Raw genomic sequence first — 27,362 nt, forward strand, 5'->3', positions numbered from 1 at the left:
ACAACTTTTTAAGGAGCCCCTCTTACCCTACATTGCACTCATCTGAGGGATTCAAAAAACTTATATTCGATTTTTTAGCATAAGTGCCTTACACAAATGCTTTGTGTCCTCAATGGACTAGTCACAAAGTACAAAAAAAAGGTAAAGTGACTGCACAATAAAAATATAAAATCCTGTTGAACATCAGAAGAGGTCTCTCAAAAGACTGCTGAAATACCATAATATATGACGGGTGATAGACTAAGGGTTCAAATAGTGAACCCTATGGTTCTACCACAGAAGGGGCCATCACTTCCCACTAATAAAATCTAACCATTATTGAGCACCTGAGATGGCACTTTTGTATAATTGTATTTTTAGCAATTAAGAAGTACTCACGGAAGAGATGGAATTTGTTCTCGCTCTTGAAAATTGAGAAAAATGAGTAAAATTGTGTGTCATTGAGAGATTCAGAAGACACATGAAATGGAACTTCAGAGAAGACCAAGGTGGGCTCAGGAAACCTTCACAGCAGAGCACTTGAGAAAGGCCTTGAGCAACGGCCAGGATTCAGAGAGAATCTGGTGAGCAAAGGCCTGGCACTGGGATGAGAGTAGTGTGGCTTTTAGTCAGGTTTGGATCTGAAAAAAAGGAAAATGTACTTTATTAATATGTTTAGTTTCATACTGAGAAACCACAGTGGAGAGGTATAATAAAAACTAAAATAACTTATTTAATTCAACAAGATTTTGGCTGATTTCAAGATGGAGAAAATGTATATTAAAACACATTATAGGGCTGGCCCCGTGACGCACTCGGGAGAGTGTGGCACTGGGAGCGCAGCAGTGCTCCCGCCGCGGGTTCGGATCCTATATAAGGATGGCCGGTGCGCTCACTGGCTGAGCACGGTGCGGCCGGTCACAAAAAGACAAAAACAAAAAACAAAAAAACATTATACTCGTATATTCTCCTTTCCAACAAAAGTGTGGTGTGTAGAAATAGCTGCGAGACCAATTTATTTTAAATATGTTCTTCAGTTGAATAGATTTTTAGATCTGCTGACAGTTCTAGCTATTGGAATCCACATTACCCTTCTTGAATTAGTTGATCTGAAACAGCACTAAAATGTTTTAATAAGCCCCCTTGGAAAGATAGCAGGCCAACATTTACTACATTTTTAAAAACACTGCCCTTCAAAGAGGATTATTGAAACATTTTTGTGCTCTGACAGCAAGTAAGTATACTCATCACCAAATAGATCTTTAGCAAATAAGCACTGATAGCTCTTTGTTTCTAATTTTCATTTTGGCTGTGATTTTAGTCTTTATTACCAATGAGGCATCTGAGAATATCTGAAAGGGAGGAAGGCAGGAGCATCCGAGACACTGGACCCCTCTGCAGGTCAATGACAGAGGAGATTGCTGCTGGGGTCACTAACTATTGCAATACTCTTCCTGTTTAGCCTTTTGAGCAAAGTCAAAATTCCTTTCTTGTTTACCAATTCACATGGAAATTTGCTATTTCTAAAACACAGATAAAAATCTTTCCAAAGCCCCCCCACCCTCACCCCCCACCACCATAGGGTTTCGGCCTTAAGAAGGTGACTTCCTCCCTGTCTCCTCTTTCTCTTCATCCCTCCCTCTCTCCTCTTTATGTTCATCCCTCTCTGCCTCCTCAACCCCCTGTCCTTTCTCTCTTCCATCTTCATGCAGTAAATTCCAGTTGAATAAAATGAGTGGAGACGGGGTGTCAGCAACGTCCCTGCCGAGGACTATCTGAGAATCCATCAGTAAGTGGACTAAGGCCTCAATTCCTTCTATTTGCAGGATTAAAACTGGTAGCAATAGCAAAAATAACAAAACTAAGACTGATGAATATGCATGAGATGGAAGTTATAACAGATTCCTGAGGCTATTTTTATTCATTTAGCAAGAATTAAATATAATAGTTCTTTGTTACACAACTATTTAATTACTTTCCTGAGAACAGAAGGATAATCATAAACAGAAATAAAAAGGAAAGAAAGCAGCAGAGTACTCCAGATAACATTATTTCATAGTCAGAGACCAACACAGACAGGTTAACATTTCAAATGACATCTGTAAAATCTCTTCCTAAATCTGCTTCCATCCTAAATCTTAGATAAACTTCTCTTTACATTAGCACCATGGTGGAAGGAAGGCAGACATGTTTAAAACTATCATCACATTAACTGATGTGAGAAAATGTTTCTTGATCTAATGAAGTGTGAATAAGATTTATCTTAACACATTTCAGGCTGTGGTTATTAGCTCTCTAGTAAAATGCTCAAACTAAATGTTTGAAAATATAGACATAAATATACTTCCAAAGAAAATAAGTAAACAAAACCAGATTTGTCACTCTGATTCAGGCAATAAAAAATTCCAATATAAAGACATGGAGATCTTAAATATAAAGATTAGGAGAAAAAGATACTCTCATGTCAAGATCCCAGTTGTTTAATTTGTAAAACTTATTTAGGTCATTGTTTATTCACATACTTGTAAATTTATTCACGTGGCCTTCTATTAGCTTCTAACAAGTAAATTTTAAAAAATTAAAAAAGAAAAAAGATACCTCTCCTGCCATGATTCTATCATTAATTTGGAATGGTCAGACATACAGGCATAAAAGAGTGAAAAAATGGCAGTGGGGTTTTTAGGTAGTGATAACTAGCTCTGTGGGTCAGTTTCCTGACCTGCAAAATAACAGGGTTGGGGACTCTATTACTCAATAGTCTCCATTCCATTCTAAAACTGTATATTAGTTGGATTAGAAGTTCAGCATAAGGAAGTAACCACTTGAGTAAAAGCCAACCTGAAAGTGTATATTAGTATAAAAAGTTGGTTTAATAAGAGGAAAATAAATTCTGCAATATTTTCACACAGCTGGAGACCATCAGTGCACAGCTGTGTGCACAGGAGTGCGTGGTTCTAAATGTGATTGAAGCAACAGACTCTGTCTCCAGACACATGCAGATACCAACACGTGTTGCATAGAAGTTTGTGCTGGGTCACCTTGCTCAACTCAACCTACCTCCCAGCCATGCTTTTATACCCCACTTTAAGGCTCCCCCATACCCATATGACAAGAGGAAAGACTCAAGTGGCTCAGGGGCCAGGCAATAGGGTGTGAGGAGTCCAGAAAATGTGAGACTGCTCTCTTTCGAGGAGAGCAGTTATTTAGTTTGAGCTAAATGTTGACATGCAAAATTCGGGTTCAGATTTTCCTCCAATTTCATAAGGGAAACTAGAAATTTGAATTTTTATGTGAAATCTTCCAAAACGATTTTCCAAAATTACATTTTATTTTTGGCACCCATCTTAACATTTTAAGGAAACATCATATGAACCAAACGAAATCTATCTGTAGAATGCAGGCTGAAAGCAGCAGGCTAAGGACGCCGGTTTGCGATGTTCTCTCCAGTGATGCAGTGTGGACCGCAGAAGTCAGGGAAAGCCTATGGTGTTTGCTGGCAGGGTTCAAGTTACTTGCTAATGCCTTTGTACACACGAGGACATATACAACTGGAAAGTTAAAAAAGGAGGTGGCCATTCGACACTGGAATGTCCATGATCAAAGGGTTGGAATGATGATAAAGTATGAAATGTTTGCGCAACAGAGGAAAAATTTTTCCTAGCTAAAAGAGAAAAAAGACTGACTTTGTGGCAGAACAAAGCATTGAAAGGCAAGTGGAGATATTTGTGTAAACAGAAGAGTCTTGAACAATCTTGATTAACTGTATTTTGATCATACGTAAGGGTTTGTGCCTCTCAGGATATTTGCCATAAAATGACACTACCAATCATTAAATAAATTAAATTGTATCAAGTTCCAACCAACAATGAAACTTTCAAAACACATTTCTTTCTCAGTCGTTTATTACTTGGTATCAGTCATAAACGTGAATTCCAAATCTTGAAGATCTGATTTCAGTGGCAAAAATACTGGGGTTTTGATTATTTGGATAGTGATCCTGATATAAATTTCTCCAGTACGCAAGACAGAAACTCAGAGTTGAGCTCAATGTCAATTATGCATGCTAATTTCCATTCATGTACAAATATCTGATTAAATTTGTATAATGCAGCTGGGCCCACTTTCATCTTTAATGAAAAGAAAATATCACTCAAAGGATGTGAAAACAGGGATTAAAAATTCAAAGTATGTTTTTCTTGAACACGTATGAGAACTCAAGCTTCTCACATTCCTATGGTTTCTGTTTCACTTGTTGGCTTCTTTCATTTGTGTTTTGTTGTCGTTACTGTTTGTTTATTTATTGCTATTTGTTTGTTTATTGTTGTTACCTCCTTGGAATAAAAACTCCAAAAAGGGCAGAAGGGCTGTAATAGTCCGTTTATGTTGCTAATAACAAAATACCTGAGACTGGGTGATTTATAAAGTAAACAAAATTTATTGCTTACAGTTTCTGAGGCTGGGAAGTCCAAAGTCCATCTGGTGGTGGCCACAGTGACCCAGGGGTCTCACATTGCAAGACAGTGGAAGCAGAGAGAGCAGAGAGAGAAAAAGACAGACTCTCCTCTTCTTTTAAAGCCCTCAGAACCACACGCCCCTGACAACCATTTTTAATCCATTCACTACTGCACGGTCCTACAATCCAATCACCTCTTCAAGGCCCCACCTTTCAATTACCATAATAGGATTTCCCACCCTCTTAACAGTCAAAGTAGGGCCTAAGTTTCTAATACATAAAACTTGGGGACACAATTCAAGCTCCAGTAGTTTTGGGGGCGCATAATTAAATCCACTGCAAGGGTATACTATAACATTTAAACTTCCCTCCCAGAATTTAAACCAGAGTGTATCAATTTCCTTCTCTGGAAGCAACAGCTCATATCAGTTCTTTGTTTAAACTTTCAGAAATATTCTGTGCATACTTATAGTATCAGGTGGTCATTAAATTTAGCTACATATAAAAGAAAGACCAAATAACAGTTATTTAAAAGGTAGGTATTTGTTTTTCTCTCATGAAAGAGGAATCTGGAGGCAGACACACCAGGCCTGTAATAATAGCTCCATGGTCTTGGGCCCTTGTTATTTTGAGGGGGCAGCTGGCTGATATGGGGATCTGAACCCTTGACCTTGGTGTTACCAGGCTATGCTCTAATGAGCTGAGCTAACCAGCCAGTCCTTAGGGTCTCTTGATCTTTCTTCCTCAACATTCTTGGGATGTTCTTTTCATGCTCAATGTCACCTCAAGAGCACAATATTGTTGCTAGAGTGAAATCTATCACATCAACCTTCCAGGCAAGAAAGAACAATGAAAGGATATGCCTCCCGGCAGTCGACTCTCTTTAAAGAGCTTTCCTGAGAGTCCCAGACCACATCCAATTGTCTAGCCCTGCCTGAGGTAGCAGATTTCAAGCTGGACAATTTGCAACTGCCAAACATAGGCATTCTGCTGGTAAAGAAGAGAGGAAGAATGGACATCAAATAGGCAACTAGCAGCCTATAATATTGAAGCCTATAAGTATGTGTATCCCCTTCCTTCACATTTTTTTAAACAAATGGTGGAATGCTATACCCAGGCCCATTGCTTTTGAGTCTATCCTCCACATTCATTAGGTTTCAATAGAACCAAAACCAAAGGACCAAACTTGGGACTGATTTCTCTAAAAGACAAGTTCTGCCCTACCTCAGCTGCTCACAATAACAATTGCTTCTTACCCTCCTTGCTACTCAAAGAGCCTCCAGTAACTTCAGTGTCACCTGGAAGCTTGCTAGAAATGCAAAATCACAAGCCCTACCTCAAATCTACTGAATTAGAATTTGCAGTTTAAAAAGATCTGAGGTAGTGTAGATGAACATTTGGATTTGAAAAGCAGTGCAGTGCATACCCTCAGCCCTTCTAAGGTCCCATATTAGTGACAGCCAAGGCTGACAGTACATTAGAAGCCCCCTTCCAACTAGTTGTTAGGCTCTGGAAGTAATTCCTGTCCTAAGCTGGGTATCTGTGAGAACCCTGGACTAAATCAGAGCCAGTGTGGGCATCAACCTACATGCTTACTAACCTATTCTTAATTGTCCCAACAGTCAGAAGTTCTGGTCCTTGTGCCTTCATGTTTTGGGCTGGGCTCCTTCCTCCCATTTCCAGCCCTCTCTCTCACGCTGGAAAGAAGGTAGCTTCCAGCTCCAGCTGCCTCTCTTCCTGGTTTCTATCTCCCCTTTTCTTTTGGAGCTATTCTTGCTTCCAGTTTTCTTGATTCTTCTGAAGTGGGCCTCATTGGGTTTTAATCTGTAAAACCGACAGCTCTATAAATTTATTACCACCCTGAAGCCTGGCTTTTTTTCTTTTCTTTTCTTTTTTTTTTTTTTTTTTCTTTCTTGAGTCAGGACAAACTTGGTGTCTGGGTCAATTTGAGCTATTATAATAGAATACCATAGACTTAGAGTGGCTTAAACAGCATAAATTTACTTCTCATGATTCTAGAGCCTGCCAAGTCCAAGATCAGGGTGCCAGCCTGATCAGGTTTTGGTGAGGGCCCTCCTCCTGGTTCACAGGTAGCTGCCTTCTCACTATATCCTCACATGGCAGGGGAGAGAGAAAGAGCATGTTCTCTCCTTTCTCTTCTTACAAAGGCACTAATACCATCATGAGGGCTGCAACCATATGACCTAGTTGCCTCCCAAGGAACCCATCTCCAAATACCATCACATTGGAGATTAGAGTTTCAACCATAGCACTTGGCTATTGAAGACAGCCAGGATCAGAGCTGACTCTGATACCCTCCTAACATTATTTTGGAGTCAGTCCTGCCTTTCCAGATCCCAGGCAGATTTTTCCCACCTAAGTTTGTGCCAATCCTGGATTGTTCCTGATTGTTCTCTTTTACCAAAGGGGAAATCAGACTAACACGTACACAGGGCCACACTACTAGTGTCAAAGAGAAACTTGATGCTTTGTCTCACCATTCTTTCAGTCTGCTGTCACCACAGCAAGAATCACTTCAGTGCTGGGGCCAGGGTGAGTACAGAGGTAAGTGAGGTGGCCCTGGCTGAGATGGAGACATGGGAGCTTGGCAGAACCTGACACAGTCTAGTTGGAGCATAGTATCAATGCTATTATTTGAATTTTCATGGATAAAAGGGCATTAGATTTGACAAAATGTAGGCTGTTAACCTTTAAGAGAGCAGCCTCAGCAGAAAAGTAGGGCCAGAAGCCAGATGGCAGTGAATTAAGGAAGCAATGAAAAGCAGAGGAAAGGAGGCAGCTGATAACATTTATTTCAGACAGTTATGGGTGGAAGGAAGAAGCTATGAGGCATAACAGAATCAAGCGACATTTTTATAAGGTAAGGGAGAACTAAACGTTTTTGAAGGAAGAAGGAAAAGAGTCTGCAAAAATCAGATGTTGGAGACAAACTCAAAAGAGTAACAGGAATATCTTTGAGAACCAAGATGAGGAAAAAACATTAAGAGGAGGGGCCCTCTCCTCAGACACATGAAGAAAGCAGGAAGAAATAAACAGAAACGAAATACCACCAGGTGTGTCTGCAGATTGTTCACTTTAAGTGTCTTACATGCGACAAAGTAATAGGCAAGAACAGGGGTGTTTTGAATTAGATTTGAGACTTTCATAGAATGAAAGATTTTAATTGTATGAAAAGCTTATGGAAACAATATTCTTTTCATTTGAAGAGATGGGAAATGGTGAATGAATAAGATAAACTGACTTGCTATGATGGGTTTAAAGGAATCTAGTGGCCGTCAGGATTTGACACCATCTGGAAGAATCCCAGAGACCATGAGCTAGAGATGAATACAGGATTTTCCAAGTACAGTAGAGTTACCCCTTATCCACGGAAAACAGGTTCCAGGGTCTCAGTGGATGCCTGAAACCACAGATAGTACCGAACTCTATGTATATTATACAAATTTCCTTTCTGTTCACAATTTCATGGATAGAGACTTGTTCTTACCATAGATCATAGCAACCTCAGCATAACACTTTTCTTCTTTTTTTTTTTTAATTGAAACAGAATTCATTGTACATACCTATGGGGTACAGCACTGAATATCAATACCTGTGTTCAATGTGTGATGCTCATATCAGGATAATTAGTATATTTAGCATTACACAGTGAAATTGGTTTTTTGGCTCTTTATCAATTTCTCGCTAACCCCTCTCTGGTAGCCTCAGTTCTGTTCTCTCCCTTTGAAAGTTCAACAAATTATTGTGATTGCTGTATCTTTCTTTTTAAAATTTCTTTTCTTTTTTTTTTTAGCTCTCACAAGTGAGAACGTTTGATATTCTCTTTCTGTGCCTGGCAATTTTCATTTAACATAATTTTCTCTAAGTTCATCCATGTTGCTGCAAATGGCAGCTCATTCTTTTTTATGGCAGAGTAGTATTCCATTGTGTATATATACCACATTTGCCTTATCCACTCATCTGATAATGGGCATTTAGATTGGTTCCAACTCTTGGCTATTGCAAATAGAGCTGTGATAAACATGGGAGTGCAGGCATCCCTTCAACATGATGATTTCCATTCCTTTGGGTATATACCCAGCAGTGGAATTGCTGGATCACATGGAAGTTCTATCTATAGTTGTCTGAGCAAACTCCATACTGTCTTCCATAACGGCTTCACTAATTTACAGTCCCACCACCAGTGTAGGAGGGTTCCTCTTTCTCCACATCCTCACCAGCATTTGTTTTTCTCTGTCTTTTCGATAATAGCCAAGAACTTTTCACCTTTTTATTTAAAGGAAGAACTTTACAGCTTCTCTTTGGCATATCCGAATTGCCACCATCACTACTCTTGTGCTTTGGGGCCATTACTAAGTAAAATAAGGATGACTTAAACATAAGCACAGAGATACCATGACAGTCAATCTGGTCACCAAAATGGCTACTAAGTAATAAGAAGTGGGTCACACACACAGCATGGACACTCTGGACAAAGGCATGATTCACGAATCAGGAGGGATGGAACAGGACAGTGAAACTTCATCACACTATTCAGAACAGCCTGCAACTTAAAACTTAGGAGTTGCTCATTTCTGGAATTTTCCATTTTATATTTTCAGACCACAGTTGACCACAAGTAACTGAAACTGTGGAAAATGAAACCATGGAAAAGGGGGCTACTATTCTGGAAACAAAACTGAGGCTGTGGTCAAGGCTGAGGCCGAGGGTGAGCTTGAGAATGGAGACGAAGGTTGAAGTTGAAGCTGAAGAAGCTAAAATTAATTTGTTCCCATTTGCAGGACCCAACCATTGTAGCTCTGCTCTACGCTGTGGTCCAACAGCAGGGGCAGAAAAAGCAGAAGCAGGAGCGACACAGGTCATCTGTGAGCAATGACGAAGCAGTACCTGGGCTGAAGGGAGGCAGCAGGGAGCCACCTACCACAGTGCCTCAGGTGGGGGGTCTCCAATACAGTTGTCCCTCCCTCGCTATCCACAGGGGATTTGTCCCAGCCACCCCTGCCCCCTACAGTTGCCCCAGTCCACAGATGCTCAAGTTCCTTGGGTGGCTGTCCACATGTGGCACCCGCAGATGCAGAGGGCTGGCTGTAACAAACTTCATCCTCTCCGACCTCGCCTGCTGAACATCATTAAAGGCATAGGCCTTTGGAGACTAAAGATTTGCGTCTGATTCCTGATTCCACCGCTAACTAGCTACAGGACCTGAAACAAGTTATTTTGATCCTTGGTTTCTTCATCCACAAAAGAGAGAGGATAATACTCACTTCACAAATATGATGTGAAAGTTAAATTACCGAGGACTTAGCATTAAGTAACAGGGAAATACCTAGGTAATACCTAGCCCCAGGTGAATATTCAAAATGTAGCCACCAATGGTTACCTAATTCTTTTTCTCCTAATGAAATGTTAACATGCATCACAGTATATAAAAAAAATATAATCTGAAGTATTAGCTTATCACCAGAGAAATAGCAGTGTGATATATGCCCACTTGGGTATTCTCTATAATTCTCTGTAATGAATGTGATCATCCTCTCAGCTCAGTTCCCATCGTGTTGTGAAACAGAAAATGGTAAGGCTGGATGGGGACTATGTTCTCTCTGCCAGGGATTCTGAGGCAGACAGCCTTGGGGGATCTTGAACGCCATTTTAAGATGCCATATGTTTAAAGCTTATTGAACACAATTCTCTCCCACTGAGTTTACATGGCACCAAAGCTTCTTTCCACACAGTCCTACCTTTCAGGGCACAGCAGGGACTCAAGTTCTAATAACCACTGAACCAACCGTAATGTCTTGCTGGCCTGGTCCACGCAGCAGAACAGGTTCAGTCTGATAGCTGGTAAAGAACAGAAATAGGAAACCAGCAGTCAGACCTATTGTCAACTGTTCTCATTTTTAAATATCTGAAATAGAAGCAGAGGTGCCACTTATTTTCACTCACAACTATACAAAATACAGTCTATTTTTTATTTTAGAATTATTGTGGGATATGCTATATCTACAAGGACTTTTTCTTTAACAAAAGTACAAGTTATATCTTTAAAGCATCTAGAAATTTCACTGGTTCTTGAAGTAAAATAATATTTTAATCCACAAAAAAATAGTTGAAAAATCGTTTTTAAACTACTTTCTTTCAGTCCAAATATCCTTTTCGAATGATAGCATTACAACTCCCAAAGTTCCTTTGGAGTTTTTTCTGGAATGTGGTTCGCCGTGAAGATGCTTCACTTTGATGGAGGTTGGTAGTTGGGCCTGAGATGTCTTCACTGAAGGGGGCAGCTCTAGGATGACCAGGTCGCTAAGAGCCAGCTCTAGAACCACAGAAACACAGCTGCTCCTGTGAGAACCCACAGCCAGGTCTCACTGACCAGCGCTGGTAGTATGTGGCTCTATTTGAAATATTCACATCATAACAGCTTGGATGTGGCTCCTACAACCCAGAGCTCACTTGCATCTTCCAGAAATCACACAACTGGCTTTCTTCCATGGTAGAGAATGAAGATTGCTCCCAGGGTGGCTCCTTAAGATTTTCTTCTTGGACCTGGGCAACTATCCCATTTTTTTCCAAAAGAGAAATTCCAAAAATTACAGAGCAGGAAAATTAACACCATTCCTTCCCCTATCCCCAAGTAGAATTAAATTATTAAACACATTATTTAAAAACTGTAAGTAACAAAGATGTTAGAACCCTTAGAAATCAACATAGGCACTCTATGAGTAAGTCATAATGAATTGCTCTCCCTTCATTTTTAGACATGGTTTCTAGGCTATTCTTGGATCTGAATACATGGCACACCTGAATTTCAACAAATCATACAGCAATTAATTAAACTCCAACAGTAATGAATTTGATGGACCATGATAGGTACCAGTATTTCAAGGGAAATGTCATGGCCACATAGTTCTGGGATCATTCCAAAACCATCTTGGATCTCTTAGTGTGGGCAGTAGCAAAATAGGTATCATTAGTGAAAAATTCCTCATTTCTATCTCCACATATTATTAAGAATAATGATGGTTGTTGCCCATTGAAAAGGTATACAATACAAAGTCAAGTCTAAGAACTTCAGATTATTAAACACAAGCATCTTGGAGCTATTTTGTGTTTTTGACTCAAATTGTGTACTTCTCATGCTTAAGAAAAATGTTTTTAAAAGTTTTAACTACCATTTAAAAAGTACGCAGTATACAGTGAGTTATGTGCTGAGTGGATAGGCAGATAGCACTTAATTCGGTGTAAGGATTACTATGAAGAATTACACAGTCTTCATGGGGATTATAGTATAAAGGAGTTTGCAACTGCTTTGCTAAATAAATGTGGCTTTGGATTATGGATGGAGAACTACATACTGATCAGCAGTAAGCAGAGGGGTTAACATCATGGGCTCCAGAGCCAGCGTGTCACTTCCTACCTTTCAGGACAAGTTTATTAACCTCTGTGCCTCAATTTTCTCATCCACGGAATGAAATTAATAATGAAATTTAGCTCTTAGAGATATAATGACTTAAGGAATTAGTGTATATATAGTGCTCAGAATAGTGTCCAGTAAAGCCGGTGCTAAGCACTAAATATCTATTATCTCAATAATCCTCACAATAAACAGTGAAGTAGTATTGTCATCCCTGTTTTACAGATGAAGAAACTGAGGCTCAGGGCTCACTCAGATAGTAGTGGCAAAGCCAAAATTTGAACTGAGATCTCTCTGACCACAAAGCTTGACTCTTGGTCACCATTACATTAACTGTAAGGTAAGCATTGAATCCCAGGTAACCGGCTGAACCTGTCCTGATACCCAGATACATCAGAGCAATGCTAGTGGCAAGAGTGGCCTCATGTTGATTCCAAGTGTTAGATGGAACCCCTTGAATCCCTGCCACCTAGGAATAGCATGGGTCCTGGGGACCAAGGTGAAGTTATTTCAGCAGTCAGGAGAGAATAGGTACAGAATCTCAGATCCGAAGAGGGTGCAGGAGCATGACACAGGAAAAGTGGTGGCACTCAGTGTCCATTTTACCAAAGTCATCAGGGGAGGTCCAGTAGTCAGCGACATGGGATCTTCTCCCCTTCTCGACCCTGGAGTGGAGGGTCTGTGATCAATTGCAGTAATGATAAAGTATAGGCAGGTCCTAGGCTACACATTTGGCTTCACTCAAAGGTCCATTAGATAAAAAAAAAAGCAGTTACAATGACCAGCATCTCACACAAAATACCTGGGGGCCTTCTCGGACCCTACAGCATCAGCAGTCTCCTTCTGACTCCTGCTCAAGGCAGCAGAATCAGGTGGAATTGAATCCATCTACTAATTCAGCCACATAGATCACAGTGTCTACCACATTTCACTAGGTGGAACTGCCAAATATGTCCCTCATACAAGTTAGGAAGCCTGTGAAAACTCCTTTAAATCACAGATAAGCAGGCTTCCATATTATAAAGCATCCCCCTCAACTTCCACAGACACATACGAGCAGAGGAATGCCTGTCTTTCTCCCAGGTTCTCCTAAGAACTATAAACTATATTTCCTCATACTACACCATCTGCGACAAGGGGCTGAGCAGTCTACTAAGGTTACCATGACTGTCACTGGATGGCAGGAGGAGTGTCCACAATAGACAGGGCTCCAGACATCACCATTTGCAAAAATGTACCCTCAGCAGCTCCATACTGGCTGAGTCAGCTGCTCAGTAAGAAGCAGACCGGCAGGTGCCCGGCCACCCAAGCACGGGGCTCAGAGCTGCTCTGCCATCTGCTGCCTTCCAGTGGGTGCTCTGCGGACCTCAGTTCCTGGCACATAAAATCTGGAGATGGACATCTCAGTGTTGGGTCATGTGGTCCAGGAACAAGCTGGATGTGAGTGTCCATTAGCAGAAATGTCTCTTCTGAGACACTGAGGGTGCCCCAAAAGGGAAGAGGCACAAAAAGATTTAATATGCTCTAGCAAGCCAGACAGCAGATTCAAAATGCGTCCTAAGAGCAAGAGATTCAAGTAGCTAAAGAGCAGTCAATAGCTCAAGATGGAACAAAAAGTCAAACAAGCAAGTCTGAGGTTTGTCTGAATGGACACAGGCAGAAGGCTCCTGCCCAGGCCCAGCTTTTACTCCACTTTACTGGTCCTAACTCCATTTAAAGGGCCAGGTGTGGTAAAGGCAGAGCTCAGTGTAACCTGGATGGTTTATAAATCCCCATAGCCACAAAGACATATACACTCAACACAAGTCCTTACCTGCCACATTCGGAACCATTACAAAAACAACTCTCTACCCCAAAAATACGTTTGTAGTCATCTCACACATTTACAAGTACTGTTTCAGTGTACACTTTAGGACTTAAAACAGGTAAAGATTAGACAAAATCTTCCCTGATAGAAACATTTTTCTTCAAATGACCTCATAACACTCAGGAATAATGACCTTATCAAACTATTCACATAAGACCATTGAAGACTTATTGAATTTGGCAATGAACACCTAGAAAAGTTGAGATGAAATGATCTACTTAAGTAAGCACCGTTCTAATTTTTTTTCTAGACAATGCTCTCCTTCCTCAACGACTTGCCACCAGAAATGCATTATCTGAGAACAAAGCTCTTTGTGAGTCAGAGTAACATTTGTGTCCTCGATGATATTGCTGAGCTGGCTTGTGCAGAGTGTCTGCATCACCAGAGCATGTTGTTAACAGTCTTATCTTCCTTGGTAGAGGCCAGCAAATCATTTGTTTTCCATTTGGAAGCTGTCTCCACAAGTGCTTCCCACATACATAGGGCAGTAAATCCCCAGAGCCCGAATAAATGTGATGCTGTTGTTGTTGTGCATTTTTGTGGTCATCATGGAGAAAAAAACTTATTTCCATATTCATTGCTTTATTTGGAGTCCAGGGTGCCAGTGGGACTCTTAGGAGAGTGAACCAAATGTCTTCACATAATTTTAGGCTTCACTTGGCATAGTACACTTCTGTAAACAGACATAACTCTAATTCTGGATTCCTAAAGGAGCATTATGAGCAGCTTGATTAAAAACAAACAGGTTAGGTATTGAGAGGATTCCTACTCTCCCCAGAGTGATCCAAACAAGAAGCCAGTTCCTCCTAGGACTTATTCCTCTGAGGATCCTGAGACCCTAGACTTCTGTTCTGCAGGGCATGCAAGAGAAAACAGATGTGCCTGGGTGACAGTTGCACACAAAGGGCCTCCCAGGAGTTGTAGAGAAAGAAACGTGTCCACAAAGTGCTGTGAGATGAAACTGTCCACCTGCTACCTGTTCTTCAGTCTCAGAGGTTTTTGATAGACCCCCTAGAAAAGAAGGATAAGCCTGCTGTCCAACCCAAAACCGAGGGTGAGCTACTGGACAAACCTGAATCCCCATGCCCCTAGGAGATGGGGTCAGAAGTTTCCCAAATTAATACTTGTGCTTTAGCATTATACTGTCTGCCACCCTGACTTGTGACAAGAGGGAATGCTGAATTCAGGTTTGCTTTGAGTTAAAACACTACCGTGCCTGATGAAAACTACCATATCAGTTGAATAAAGTGACTGCAATATTCTTACCCCCTTGTATTATTTCTCCCCTCCCTAGTGAATGAAGCAGCAGATATTCTGGAACACTCACAACTATTTTTCAAAATCCTTCAAATGTTTGGTGTCATGTAATACCAATCAGTAGTGAACTCATAAGTGAAAAATGCCTAACAACCCTTTTCCTTCTACATGTTTGTTTCCTCCATCTGTCTAAGATGGTATAACCATTAGCTTGTTCTCACATTTATTGCATGCGCCAGACAGTATTAAAGCAAAGCAGTAAAAATCTGTGGAATGTGGAACTTATTGAATCAAGGCAATAGCTGCAATAGATGTGAGCAGAACTGGCTTTTACTCTGGCTGAGCAACACGGTGACCCATGTGGGAACTTCAGGGTTGTTAACATGCTAGAATTCTGAAATTCACCTTTATTTCAAACATACTGTTTTCCCACCCCCACCTCACTTTGCAGTACAATGCTGCTCATCATTTATTCATGTGAAAACGTTTGATGAGTGAGTACCTTCTCCTTACCAAAATGCTAAGTGTCAGAAATGCAAAAGGGAATTGAGAAAAAGCTCTCACCTTGAAAGAGCTTGGTGGTAGAGACAGACGTGTACAGAGATAAGTATAATGGTGTGAAATGTGCCTTAATCGAGACCTATAAGGCAGTGTCAAAGTAGAGGCAGAAGCGTACCCTCTCCCCAAAGGAACAGGGCAGGACCTCTTGAGAAAATAGCAAATGCACACATAGCTGTGGGACACAGCAGTACCTGGGCACTGCCGTTAGAGATACAAGAACAAAGTGCTGAGAGAGACAGTTCAGACTAGAGGTGAGTCAACTGGAGAAATCAAAGGAAGTGACCTTGACAACCGGGCTTGAAGGATAGGAAGGTTTGTGCAAGCAGAGATGTGAGGATGGGGTGAGGGGCCCTGGGCAAACAAAGCATGCATGTGCTCAGGGAGGGGAGCCCAGGCTCATGGCAGAGAACAGTGGAGGATACTCCTTGGAAGCCAGGTTGCAGTAGGATTATAGAGGGCTTGGGAGTGGGTAAGAAGGGCATGTGTGCTTGGATAAGTAAAATAACCTTTTTTGACTTCTCTCCAATGCCTAAATACCATAATCCTCCAGAACTTCATCCTTGGACTCTTTCTGTGACTTCACTCACTTCCTTGGTGATCTGATCCAGCCTGATGGCTTTATAAATCATCTGTAAAGGCACAGACAACCTCTACATTTGTCACTGCTCTTTACTTAAGCAATTTCTCAGGGTTGTGTTTTCAGCAAGCAGCCTTTAAGGATGAGAAACTTCTTATTCATCCTACCCCGCCCCCCAAAAAGAAGGGTTGCTCCCTCTTACTGTAAAAGTAGCTCAATGCTCCCATCCTGTAATGCAACCCACCAGGCTGGCATCTTTCATGGCGCCCAAGGGGCATGAAGCTCATGCTGCCTGCTGTGCTGTGAGGAATGAAGTCCTTTGTGTTTGACCCATCATCCAAGAAACAGTCACAAGCTAATCTGTTAACTCGTAAGTAGGGTAAAACCCCCAACCTACACAGTTCTGACATTAGGTAGGTAAGTAACTTAACACCTTAACTCAAATAAATTGCATACAGAAGCTTTCTACCCAAATGTTCAACTTAATGGCTTTCAAGCAATCAAGCTCTATACACAGAGAAGTGTGTCAGTCTCTGCCTGCCTCCCATCGGCAGCCTTGGCCAAGGACTTTATGCAGTCATTTTGAACTTGAGGAAAAAATCAACGAACAAAGAGCATTTTAGAACCTGTGCATTAAATAGAAAAGCTTCTATCATTCCTTAAGGATTCTTTTAAGATGTAAGTCTTAAATGTTCATGTGAATGATGGGAAATTTGGAAAAGTGCTTGGGGAGTTACTTTTGTTCAAGAATCCTTTTGGCTTACCTCAAACTCATCAATTCTCTCACCTAACACCTCTCCTGAGTTTCCTAGATGAGCTTTTCTCATCCATCTATTTCACTTAAAAGAGGTCCCTTAAGACACTCATGATTTCAGAGATGACTCAACTCTTTGATTAATTCTTAATAGGATTCACAACCAGCAGGACACACAGCCAATGGTTGTCATCCTAGTGTCTGCATGTGTGAAACCTAATCCTGTCAATCCTTATACAAGGCTTGCAGGTCAAAACAAATCAATCTTATGTACAAATCTTGCAAAAACTAATCAATCCTTACAAAAAAAGTGATGTTGGAATCTAATCTTATGTCATTTGCATTCATTAAATACATCAAAGAAGATGGAATTTATATAGTCAGAATTTACAATACAGAAGAGAAAATAATTTTAAATAATACATAACTATGAAAACAGGTGGATTTAATGGAAGAGGAAAAAGATGTCTTTAAAATAAATGACTCTTTCAAAACTTTATTAAAAGCAGAAATACTCAGGATTATTATGTTGATGTTATTTACTTTGCTATTGGCAAGAATGCATTTTATTCCCTTTCTTGTAGACAAGCAGAAAGCCACAGGGACTATTTCAAGTCATATTCTGGGAAACTAAGAATTACGCAACAATTGGCCATCTACAAATTGATAATTAACATGATGTCTAGACAGGTTCTCGTGAGAATAAGATCATTAATTAAACAGCAGTTTGGTTAATCACGGTAGCAAAAGTAATTTTTGGAATAAATATTTTATTAGTGTGCCCATCAATAAAGCAAAAGTAAAAGGAAATATTTTAATTAATTCATTCATATTAATATTGAGATTATGGCTAGCAAATTCTGTTTGAGGGCCTGGAGAATGATCTCATATTTACAGTATGGCATGTCTTAATCTTATTGTTTCCAGTTAATGGTACTGTATATTTCAATTACCTGGCCAAAATTCCTTTCATGCCATCTATTGAGACAATATTAAGATCCATTAGTGAAAAATTGGATCTGACAATTTTTTTGTTACTATACATTGCTCAGTTATTTTTAAATTATGCATTCCAACCTTTCATCAGTAAGAAAATTTTCAGTGGAAAATTTTCAGTTGCTGTCACTATGATTAAGAACCTTACTTTAATTTCTGTAAATTTAAAGACAGTTTATTTGGAAATGGAAAAATGAGTAAATTGACTAGTTCTCTTCAGCACATAGGCAATGAATCTTATCAGAAAACACAGTTAACCCATTACTTTTAGCATAATCCATGGCCTTAAACTTATAGGGAACACTATATACAGCTTAAGTAAATACATATCATCTCTATTGCCTTCATATGTCTTCATAGATAGAGAAGACAATAGGAAGGCAATAGAGAAAATACATATGAAGGCAATAGAGAGCAATAATCCAAGGAACTGGCTCTCTATTGTCTTCATATGTGTTCATCTATGATATCTTCTTATGCATTACTTCTAACTTGCTCAATGTCTCATGCTACCCCAAACCTTTCCTTGAATTTCAACTGCACTTACTTGAATGATATAATCAAGACAACACTTGCATTTATTTTTCGGTGTTAGCCATCTGGTCAACCTTTTTCTCTTTAGAAGAAAGTTTGTATTAGAATCATATAAAAGTTTTCTTCAAAAAATAAAATTGTATTTAATATTATTAAGATTCCTTAAAGGTTGGTTAGAATTATATCCTTAAATGTATAAATTTGTAACAAAGCTATTAGCAGCTAATTATTAGCAGTTAATATTTCCCAAGTCTCTTAAAGCAACTAGAAAGCAAACTAGAAGTGAGTGGTGTAGAGTTAAGTAGGTTTCTCTATCAGGATGAGATTTTTTTCGAGAGAAAATGGTCACCTGCTGGGTTTCACCTTCTAGGCTCACCTTCATCAAATTTACTCTACATATTGACATGTGAGAACAGTGTTTCAGCAGAACTGAGTTTGCTCTCCAGGGGCCTTCTCATCAATCCTCTGGCCTTTCTTCCAGTAAATGCCAATGAACCAACCAATAAATGCTGATGGACCTACCAATAAATGCTGATGGGAGCTCCAGTGGCGCAATCGGTTAGCGCGCGGTACTTATACAATAAATGCTGATAGACCCAGGCATGCCAAATTGAGTGAGCCAATATTAGAACTCACCAAAATATGTCAAAGAAGCTAGCAATATGTTAATATATATTTAGACCTTATTCTCACCTCAAAAGGTATCAATAAAGACAAAATAATAATTTAGCTTACTTTAAATCAACATAAAGGTATAGGTAGAAGTGTTATAATTTTTCTGAAAAAATATAGTCTGTTAGTACAGTAGAAAAATGATATTCACGGTAGCTCGGAACTACCATGGGAGCCTTAGCTTTACAGTAGAAAAGTATTATAGGACTCAATTGAAATATTTTTATGTATCTTTGTTTACTTCTCACCTAAATAGATTTAAAAAATAGTGAGTTGTGAGATTTAACTTACCTGAGTTTGCTGTGGAGAAAAAATATTGAAATATGAAAGCTATCAAGTAACTATAAGCTTACTATCCATAAGCAACTTCCAAGACAGAATGAGCAATGCAACATCTAAACTTCTGTCTGTATGCAAAACAATATAACTAATTCAGAAATTTTTCATCTATAGCATGATTCATTCATTCTGCTACAACCCTTCTCCTTCTTTGCAGTGCTACTATAAGAGACCTAAAATGCCAGTCATTTTAGTCACACTGGATAGGAAGAGACTCTCGATCAGTTTGGCTGCAACTTGACCTAGCTCTTTAGGGTTCAAAACAAATCTGATCTATCAATGTTTATGTCACTAGAACTGATGTCACCAGAACTCATTAAACTAGTTTTTAAGCAAAGGGATCATCTTCCAAGCAAGTTCTCCAAAGTAGGGCATATGCATTTGAAGAGGTACACAAGATAACCCAATGTAGAACACGTGCATCTAAAGATGTGCACAAAATACTCCATGGGAGCAAGGGAATGAAATGGTACATCTTTTTATATTTATTTTTATCTAAAAACCTAGGAAAAGTTAACTTTTAACAATATCTGACTTATGGTTTAACATTGGTAGCCTCACTAGGCCTACACGTCAAAAGGTCACACGTGGTCCTGAGGTACTAGCAGTAGCCTGTGGAGTACAGGCACTCCACAGTGTGATGGGATTAACAGTGACATTCGTGTTGTGTGTATCAAGATGAGTTACAATCTGTGTGCTGGGGTAAGTCAATTTACAGATTATATTCTCTGTTTTTTTAGAAAACAAATGCTCACAAAATTTCAAGCGGTGTTAGATGTTTTCCTGCAAAAATCCATTGGTTGAAGATAAAACTAATTACAAACACATGCATGATTTTTTCTTTTAAATAGCAGAGCTGACATATATCCTCTTAGTATAAGCCCTCTGTCAGGTACAACATAAGATAAAAAGGATGATGACCTAATCAAAGTGAAAAGACAATAATACTCCCCAAATTTGAAATTATCAAGAAAACTATTTGAAATAAGTGCTGTTTAAAATAATTATGTTCTGCTTTTAGGATATCTATTTGTAGTAAAGGTATAAAAGCATGGATTAGATGTACAAACATCAAAATGATGATAGTAGGGTTTTTTTTCCCAGTATTAAAAGATGGCAATTGTGAGAGGAATGGATTGATAAGCAGTGTGACTTCTCAAAGTTGCCTTTTCTTTCTTAAAAAAAAATTCAGGATGTTGTCATCATACTACGTACGTTGAAACTTAAGTAATTTACTTAATATCATTCCTCCATCTCCACTGTGGCATAAATTATGCAGTGAGCCTGTTGAAAGCCTAAATTATAAGTTCACAAATATGGTAAGCAGAATAATAGATCCCAAAAGATTTCCACCTCCTAATCTTCAGAACCTGTGAATAAATTGCTGTGTATGACAAAGCGGAATTAATTAAGGTTGCAAATGGAATTAAGGGTGATAACCTGGTGGCCCTGTTATGAGAAAATTGTCTTAGATATTCTAGGTAGGTAGATACAGCATAATCACCAGCATTCTCAAAAGTAGAACAGGGAGGCAGAAGAGGAAGAACTAGAGGGATGGCAGCATGAAAGGGCCCGATGTTGCTGGCCTTGAAGACGCAGGAGAGAGCTGGAAGCCAAGGAAGTCAGGTATCTCTAGAAGCTAGAAAAAGCAAGAACACACACTTTGCCAGGTTTCCAGGAGTGCAGCCCTGCTGACACCTTGATTTTAGTCCAATAAGGCCCATTTCAGACTTCTGACCTCCAGAACATTAAGATAATATGAGGGTATTTCACAAAGTTATGTAAAGATTCATATTATCTTCTAATTCTATTTTTCCATGAACTTTTTGAAGTACCCTCATACATTTATGTTGTTTTAAGCCACTAAGTCTGTGGCAATTTGTTATAGCAGCAACAGAAAACCGATACAAGAGAGTTCTTGATTAACGCATATGCACATGTGGGGGTACGCACACACACATACACACACACATGCACACACACACCCCTAAGAGAGAGCCCACCAAGAAGCAGAATATGCTAGATTCAGTAGAAAAGTCAATTTTATTCTTTCTCCCACTGCCCCTTCAAGTACACTCTATGGCCTTGCTCTAGCTCACCCTTTGGATCATATTTCAAGCAGAATTTACAGCTCTTTTGATCCATCATAGATATTAAATGGTCCAGTCCAGGACAGTGTAGACTCTCACCCACTCAAAAACTCTCCTTCTCGGCTTGGGCCTGATTTCAGACTGCAGATCTGCAGTGAGGAATGGACATACAGCTGCTTTCTCCTCTGCTCACTCCATTTCTGTCACTCTTTTGGGTTGTTGCAGGGATGAAGTGGAAGGGGAGTGGAGGAGAGGTAGGAACAAAGTTGTAACATGACTTGTTTTGTTGTAATCTGGCAGGGAATCCTCTCTGTGTGAAGTTTCCCACATGCTGATACTCTTGTGGGATGCTTTCGTGGGTTCTTCAGAATCCCACCCTACCCCCTCTAGCATCCTCACTGGTTTCTCTGAATAATCAGCCTCCCTGGCTGGCCACGTAACACCCCTTCTGGCCTGCTGTGTTCGTTCATTTCTGTTGCTTATAACAGAAATACCTGAAACTGGATCATTTGTAAAGAAACAATATATACTGCTTACAGTTTCAGAGAGCGGGAAGTCAAAAGTCCAGGGAACACATCTGGTGATGGCCTTGGTGGCAGTGGCTCTACCATGACACAGGGTATCACATGGCAAAATGGCTGACAGAGAGAGAGAGAGAGAGCACTTCTCACATGCTCTCCTTTTGAAGCCCTCAGAACTGCACGCATGGCAACATTAGTCCATCAATGGATTAATCCATTCACTAGGGGTGGTCCTCACAATCTAATCACCCTTTCAAGGCCCCACCTTTCAATGATCATAATAGGATTTTCCACCCTTTTAACACTGTCACAGTGGGGATCAAGCTCCAACGAGCTTGTGGGGGGGACATCCAATCCATAGCATATTCCATATCCGAAGTACCAGCATCCTCCCTCTGAGGTCACCTGCCTCTGGCAGGAAGTCCTCTCAGGTGGAATTCAACTCCAGAACAGCACAGGAGGTCTCTTCAGAGGCTTTGCTCCTTGTCTAAGGGCACACATACACAGCCCTGCCCTGCCAAGCCCACCCATCCTGTCTCTTCACATTGCAACCAGAAGCACCTCTAGCCACAGCCCCTTGTCTTTTAACTCTCCCAAGTGTGAGTCACATCCCAAGCCCTCACGTTCCCCAAAGCACAAGAAACTTCAAGCTCCCCAAGTGCTACTCTGAAGCACCTCCTCGCTTGGCTGTAGAAGAGGCGAGGAGAGGTGCCCTGTGGGTAACAGGACCCATTAAGCCTCCGGCAGTTCTCTCTAAAAGTCTGTCTTGTAAGACCTCACTTACTAACCACTCAGCCTCTCAGCGCTTCTTGGCCTTTGTGTAGATGCTCTTGAGGTTGATTACAGGCTCAGGGTCCTAATCCGCATGAGCAGTCGGAAACCCCAGACATACTCTTCTCTGCATTGGGAACTATAGCCTTTGACACCAGAACAATCAGAAAAGTTTCCTTTTCAAATGTTATTTTATAATGGGGGTACGGGGAGGAAACAATAGAGAGAAAGGCAAGAAGCTAGACTGTAACAGCTTATTGAGGTGTCTATTTTTCATACCTATCAAAGTATTCAGAGTAATTTTAGACTAGACTAGATTCACTGACAATTTTGTCCTCCAGGAATTGCAGTGCCTCTGGCTCCATAGAATAAAAATCATCTTCTCAGTGCAAGAAGTGTGGGAAACCGTATGAAAAGCTAGAAATGCTGCACTCTGCACCTGTGTTTATTCTCTGACCCACTAGTATCCAAAGTATAAATTATCTCTTCCATTGTATTTTACCACTAACTAATCACTGGAAAGTTAATGCACTGATAATTACATAATTAACAAAACAATTTAGTAACTAAATAGAATTTACATTCTTAGAGTATTTTAAATAATTAAATAGAGAACTGGTATTTAATTTATAAGCGACATGTTTTGATTCTTTTTGTAGCTGTTAAACATTAAAACAGTTGTAGTAAAAATGAATGCTAGTACAAATTGCCCTGTAAATAATCAAAACTTTAAAATACATGTTCTGAATAATTTGTACTGATTTTAAAATTTAAGAACTGCAAAGCCCAAATCAAAGTCTAAGTGAAATTGTGTTTTTTCCCATTCCTGTGTATATTTTAGAAAGCTATTAAAGCTATGAGAAGGCTCTTTTAAACCACAGCTGTTATTTAAAAACAAGATTTTTTCTAATACAAATTTATGAAAATTACTACTATATATTCTTTATCTATTGAGTTAAATAGGCTCTTTGATTATAGACATCTTGCATAGTTTCTTAACGTATGTATTTTTTCTCCTTTGCAGTTGGTTGGTTTTGTGTATGCCTGTTACGTGATCAGTATTTCCATGGAAGAAGAGGACACCTGTAAGTACTGTTATCTGTGGGTTCATTTTGGCTGAGATATAGCTTCCCAAACTAATCATTACCAGGGCTATGAAATCTTCCATATTTGGAATCTAAGATGATTGATCTCAGCATAGTAAAGTTACAATCAAAAGTTGACAAGCTAAACTGCACACAAATAAGGTGACACTAAATATTGAAGATCTCGATTCAAGTTGATTGGGAGCATACACAGAGAGTTGAAGCCTAGAGACTGCTGCCATGTTATGTCTTAGTAACTTTTCATCAGAGACCTAAACATCATGCTGCAGAATCAGGGGTTGTTTTATCCATCACCATTTGTAAGTATGTTGGTGGCAGAATTCTGAAGTCTGATTAATAGTAATAAAATCAATACAAGAATATATTACAGCAAGATATGTGTATATTAACTATATAAAATGCTATGAGAAAACTAAAAATTGCATCCTTCAAAATGAGATGTAAAAAAAATACAAAAGATGCTAAAAAAGAATTAATGGGACCCATGGAAGCTAAGCAATGTTTTAGCAGAACATCCAAGTGAAAGACATTATCACCTGTGAAGCTATATGATAGAGATCTAGCAACATAAATCAACACATGGAATTTATTGAGCACTCGCTAACATATAAGGCATTTCCTGGCAAAACACTGTTGTGGGTTCATGTAATACCAAAGAATAATTTAATTCATTTTTAAAAAAATAAATTATTTTAGATCAACAAATCACACCTAACCAAACCAGAAACTTGGTTATATTTGTGCAGTTACTGTCTGAATTGTAAAATGGACGCTGAGGATAAGTAGCTAGACATTATAACTTCTTCCTAAAGCACGACTTTAAAGGGGTCTGATAAATGCTCCCCACCAAATAGATGCAGTGCGTGAAATACACCAGTTGGCAACGGGATCTCATCTCTATTTAACCAAAGGGAAGAAATATTAGATCCTGAGATTAAATGTATAAGGCAATGAAAACATGCAAAGGCACTGCATCGTATATTTTATGCTTAGTTTGGGGAACTTTTTTTTTTATGCTAGATGAACCCAAATGTTTTTGACACTGCAAAAGTACAGTTGTAATTATAACACTTCTTACTTTCAGGTTAACTTCAAAAATTATATTTTCAGGAGTTCCATTAACAGTTCCACAATCTGATAAAGTTAATGTATGGAAAGTTAGCAGCATGCTTCTGCCTGACAGCTAAGACAGGCTGCATAACCAAAGCAGTGTTTAGGAAATTTTGAACAATTTTAACTGGAATTGGGTTCCAAAGGAAGTTATTGGTTTGGGGCTGATTAAATATTTCAAAAAATTGTTACAGCCAAATGTCTTTTAATGTACTTTTGAGTAGGTACCAAAAAAAAAAAAATTCTCTTTCTTTACCTCCTCACTGAAATGTTTGGAGACACTCAAAAGATACCAGTGCTCAGTCCCACGCTATAGTGGGAGAAAAGGCAGATCAATCAATAGTCTTCTGTTATCTAGTAGAACAAATGTGTAAAAGACTTTTCCTTGAGACTTTCCATTGGAAGCAAAACAAAATGACATACAAAATAAAAGGCTCATTAAACTGGATGAATGTTTCTTTGACCTTCTATCAACCTTCTTTCAGAGTAATAATGTCAGTATATATGGAGTGTGTTGCTACTGGCAGATATTGTAGTTCCATTTGATGTCTTTAATTAGCTTAAGTTTCTCTATAGAAATCTCTGAATCAGCTATTTTAATGTCCATCAAACTGAGATTGAAGCAGCTGCTAGCAGCCTATTGTATTAATGGTTTAATTCTAGTCTTTGTTATTAGGGTCATATATTAAGTTACCAAGAGACATCTGTAGTTGCCATCAATTCAAACAACACTTACAGTCAGAATGAGCCTCGGGTGCTCAAAACAAAGAAAACATGCCCAGGACCAACTTAATATGAGAATCCACTGGAAGAGAGAGAACAACGAAAAGTAATCACAAATCTTTTAGTCTGGTAGTTCTCAAGGGAGGATAAATTTACATTTTTTATTGAAAGAAGTAGGAATCAAAAGTACAGATATAATTAAATTGTCTCAGGGTTTTCAGATGGCAGATGTGAGCAAAAAGCAGTTTCTGAATCCAAGTGCAACAATCACACAGACTAGTACAATCTGTGCCAACATTTGGCTTTCAGGTGCAATAATGAACTGCCCTTTGGATGTGACATTGCCAGCCCACAGTCAGGAAGAATTGTTCTTTGAATTGTTTTTCCAAAATTTACATGTAAAATAAGGAAACAGTACTAGTAGCTTTCCAATTTGTCTGCATATACTTCTGGATAGCTTATTCTGAAAGGTAACTGCTAATATAATGTAATGCCACAGTATTTTGGCAGACAATATGTCATTTATAATTTTGATCCCTATTCTAACTCATGAAAATCTCTGCATTATTCAAAATGCAAAGTTAAGCCTTGTTTTTGGACTGAAAGCTGTCAGCCAGCCTTAAAAATTAATAACAGCCTCCACCTCTCTCTGCATTGCTTAAGTGGTTCTTTGGGAATATTTCTGAAGGGTAATAAATGCTTGAGAAAACATTTATTTTTTCTGGGCATGCATCTTCTTAGTTACCTCTCAGACTCATTTACCAACTATTTCTTATAAAGATTATGATTGCAGGTCAAAGACAATGAAATAAAAAGCTCACAAAAGGCAGAGTGAGAGGTGGGTCAATGCTTTCCATCATTTGTTCTAATGAAAAAGCCTATTCGTATCTCTTCCTTCCATTTTTTATTTCTTTTTTGATATATATCTATCAATCTTATGAACCTTTGTTAGACTAGGATCTTTAGAATCTGCAGTCATAAAAATCTGTCAACATCTTGTTTGTGAATCATCTACTGATGGAAACAAAATTGTCAGCTTGTAACTATCTTGTCAGACACTGAAAAGAATGTCTTTAATTCAGGGAAGTGTGGAGGCGAGGCAAAATATGCTGGAAAATAGTATTTAACTTGCATAAATATTTCCCAGCTTTTTCAGAGGCTTTTTCAAATTGCAACTGAAACATTTATTGGGGCTCACAAAGGCTAGTTTGGGTTGTACAAGGCTACTTCAAAAAGTTCATAGAAAAATAGATTTGAAAGATTATCACTGACTCTGTTTAAAATTTCACCATGGGTTCTCCTCTGGCATAAGGGAACTTTAGATTTGAAGAAAAAAAAAAAAAAAAGAATTGAAAGATAATACAAATCTTTTCACCACCTTTTTGAAGTACCCTCATATATGTTGAATGGTGGGAGAGAAAAGTATGAAAACCCTGTTTTTGAAAAGGAAATAAACCCTTCGGATGTGGGCTCAATATTTTACATTGAAAAGCTCAAAATCTGTATACAACCGTTTGACCCCTGCTAGTGCACTTTTGGGGAACTTTTCATTGGGAGGAAGCACGACTACTGGAGAAACATCCCATGTCTCTGATGTTCCTAAGGCTTCCTGCTGGCTAG

General features: G+C 39.2%; 1 protein-coding gene across 1 annotated transcript in view; it reads left to right on the forward strand.

Annotated features, from left to right (window-relative positions):
• The window catches only part of NKAIN3 (sodium/potassium transporting ATPase interacting 3), a 402,934-nt gene that overhangs the window by 350,174 nt on the left and 25,398 nt on the right, over positions 1-27,362 (forward strand). The window contains exon 6 of the mRNA XM_063079250.1: positions 23,828-23,888. Within this exon, the coding sequence (XP_062935320.1) occupies positions 23,828-23,888 (61 nt within the window). The remainder of the gene's footprint in view (positions 1-23,827; positions 23,889-27,362) is intronic.

Source organism: Cynocephalus volans, chromosome 15 (assembly GCF_027409185.1).
Source record: "Cynocephalus volans isolate mCynVol1 chromosome 15, mCynVol1.pri, whole genome shotgun sequence".
Lineage (NCBI taxonomy): Eukaryota > Metazoa > Chordata > Mammalia > Dermoptera > Cynocephalidae > Cynocephalus > Cynocephalus volans.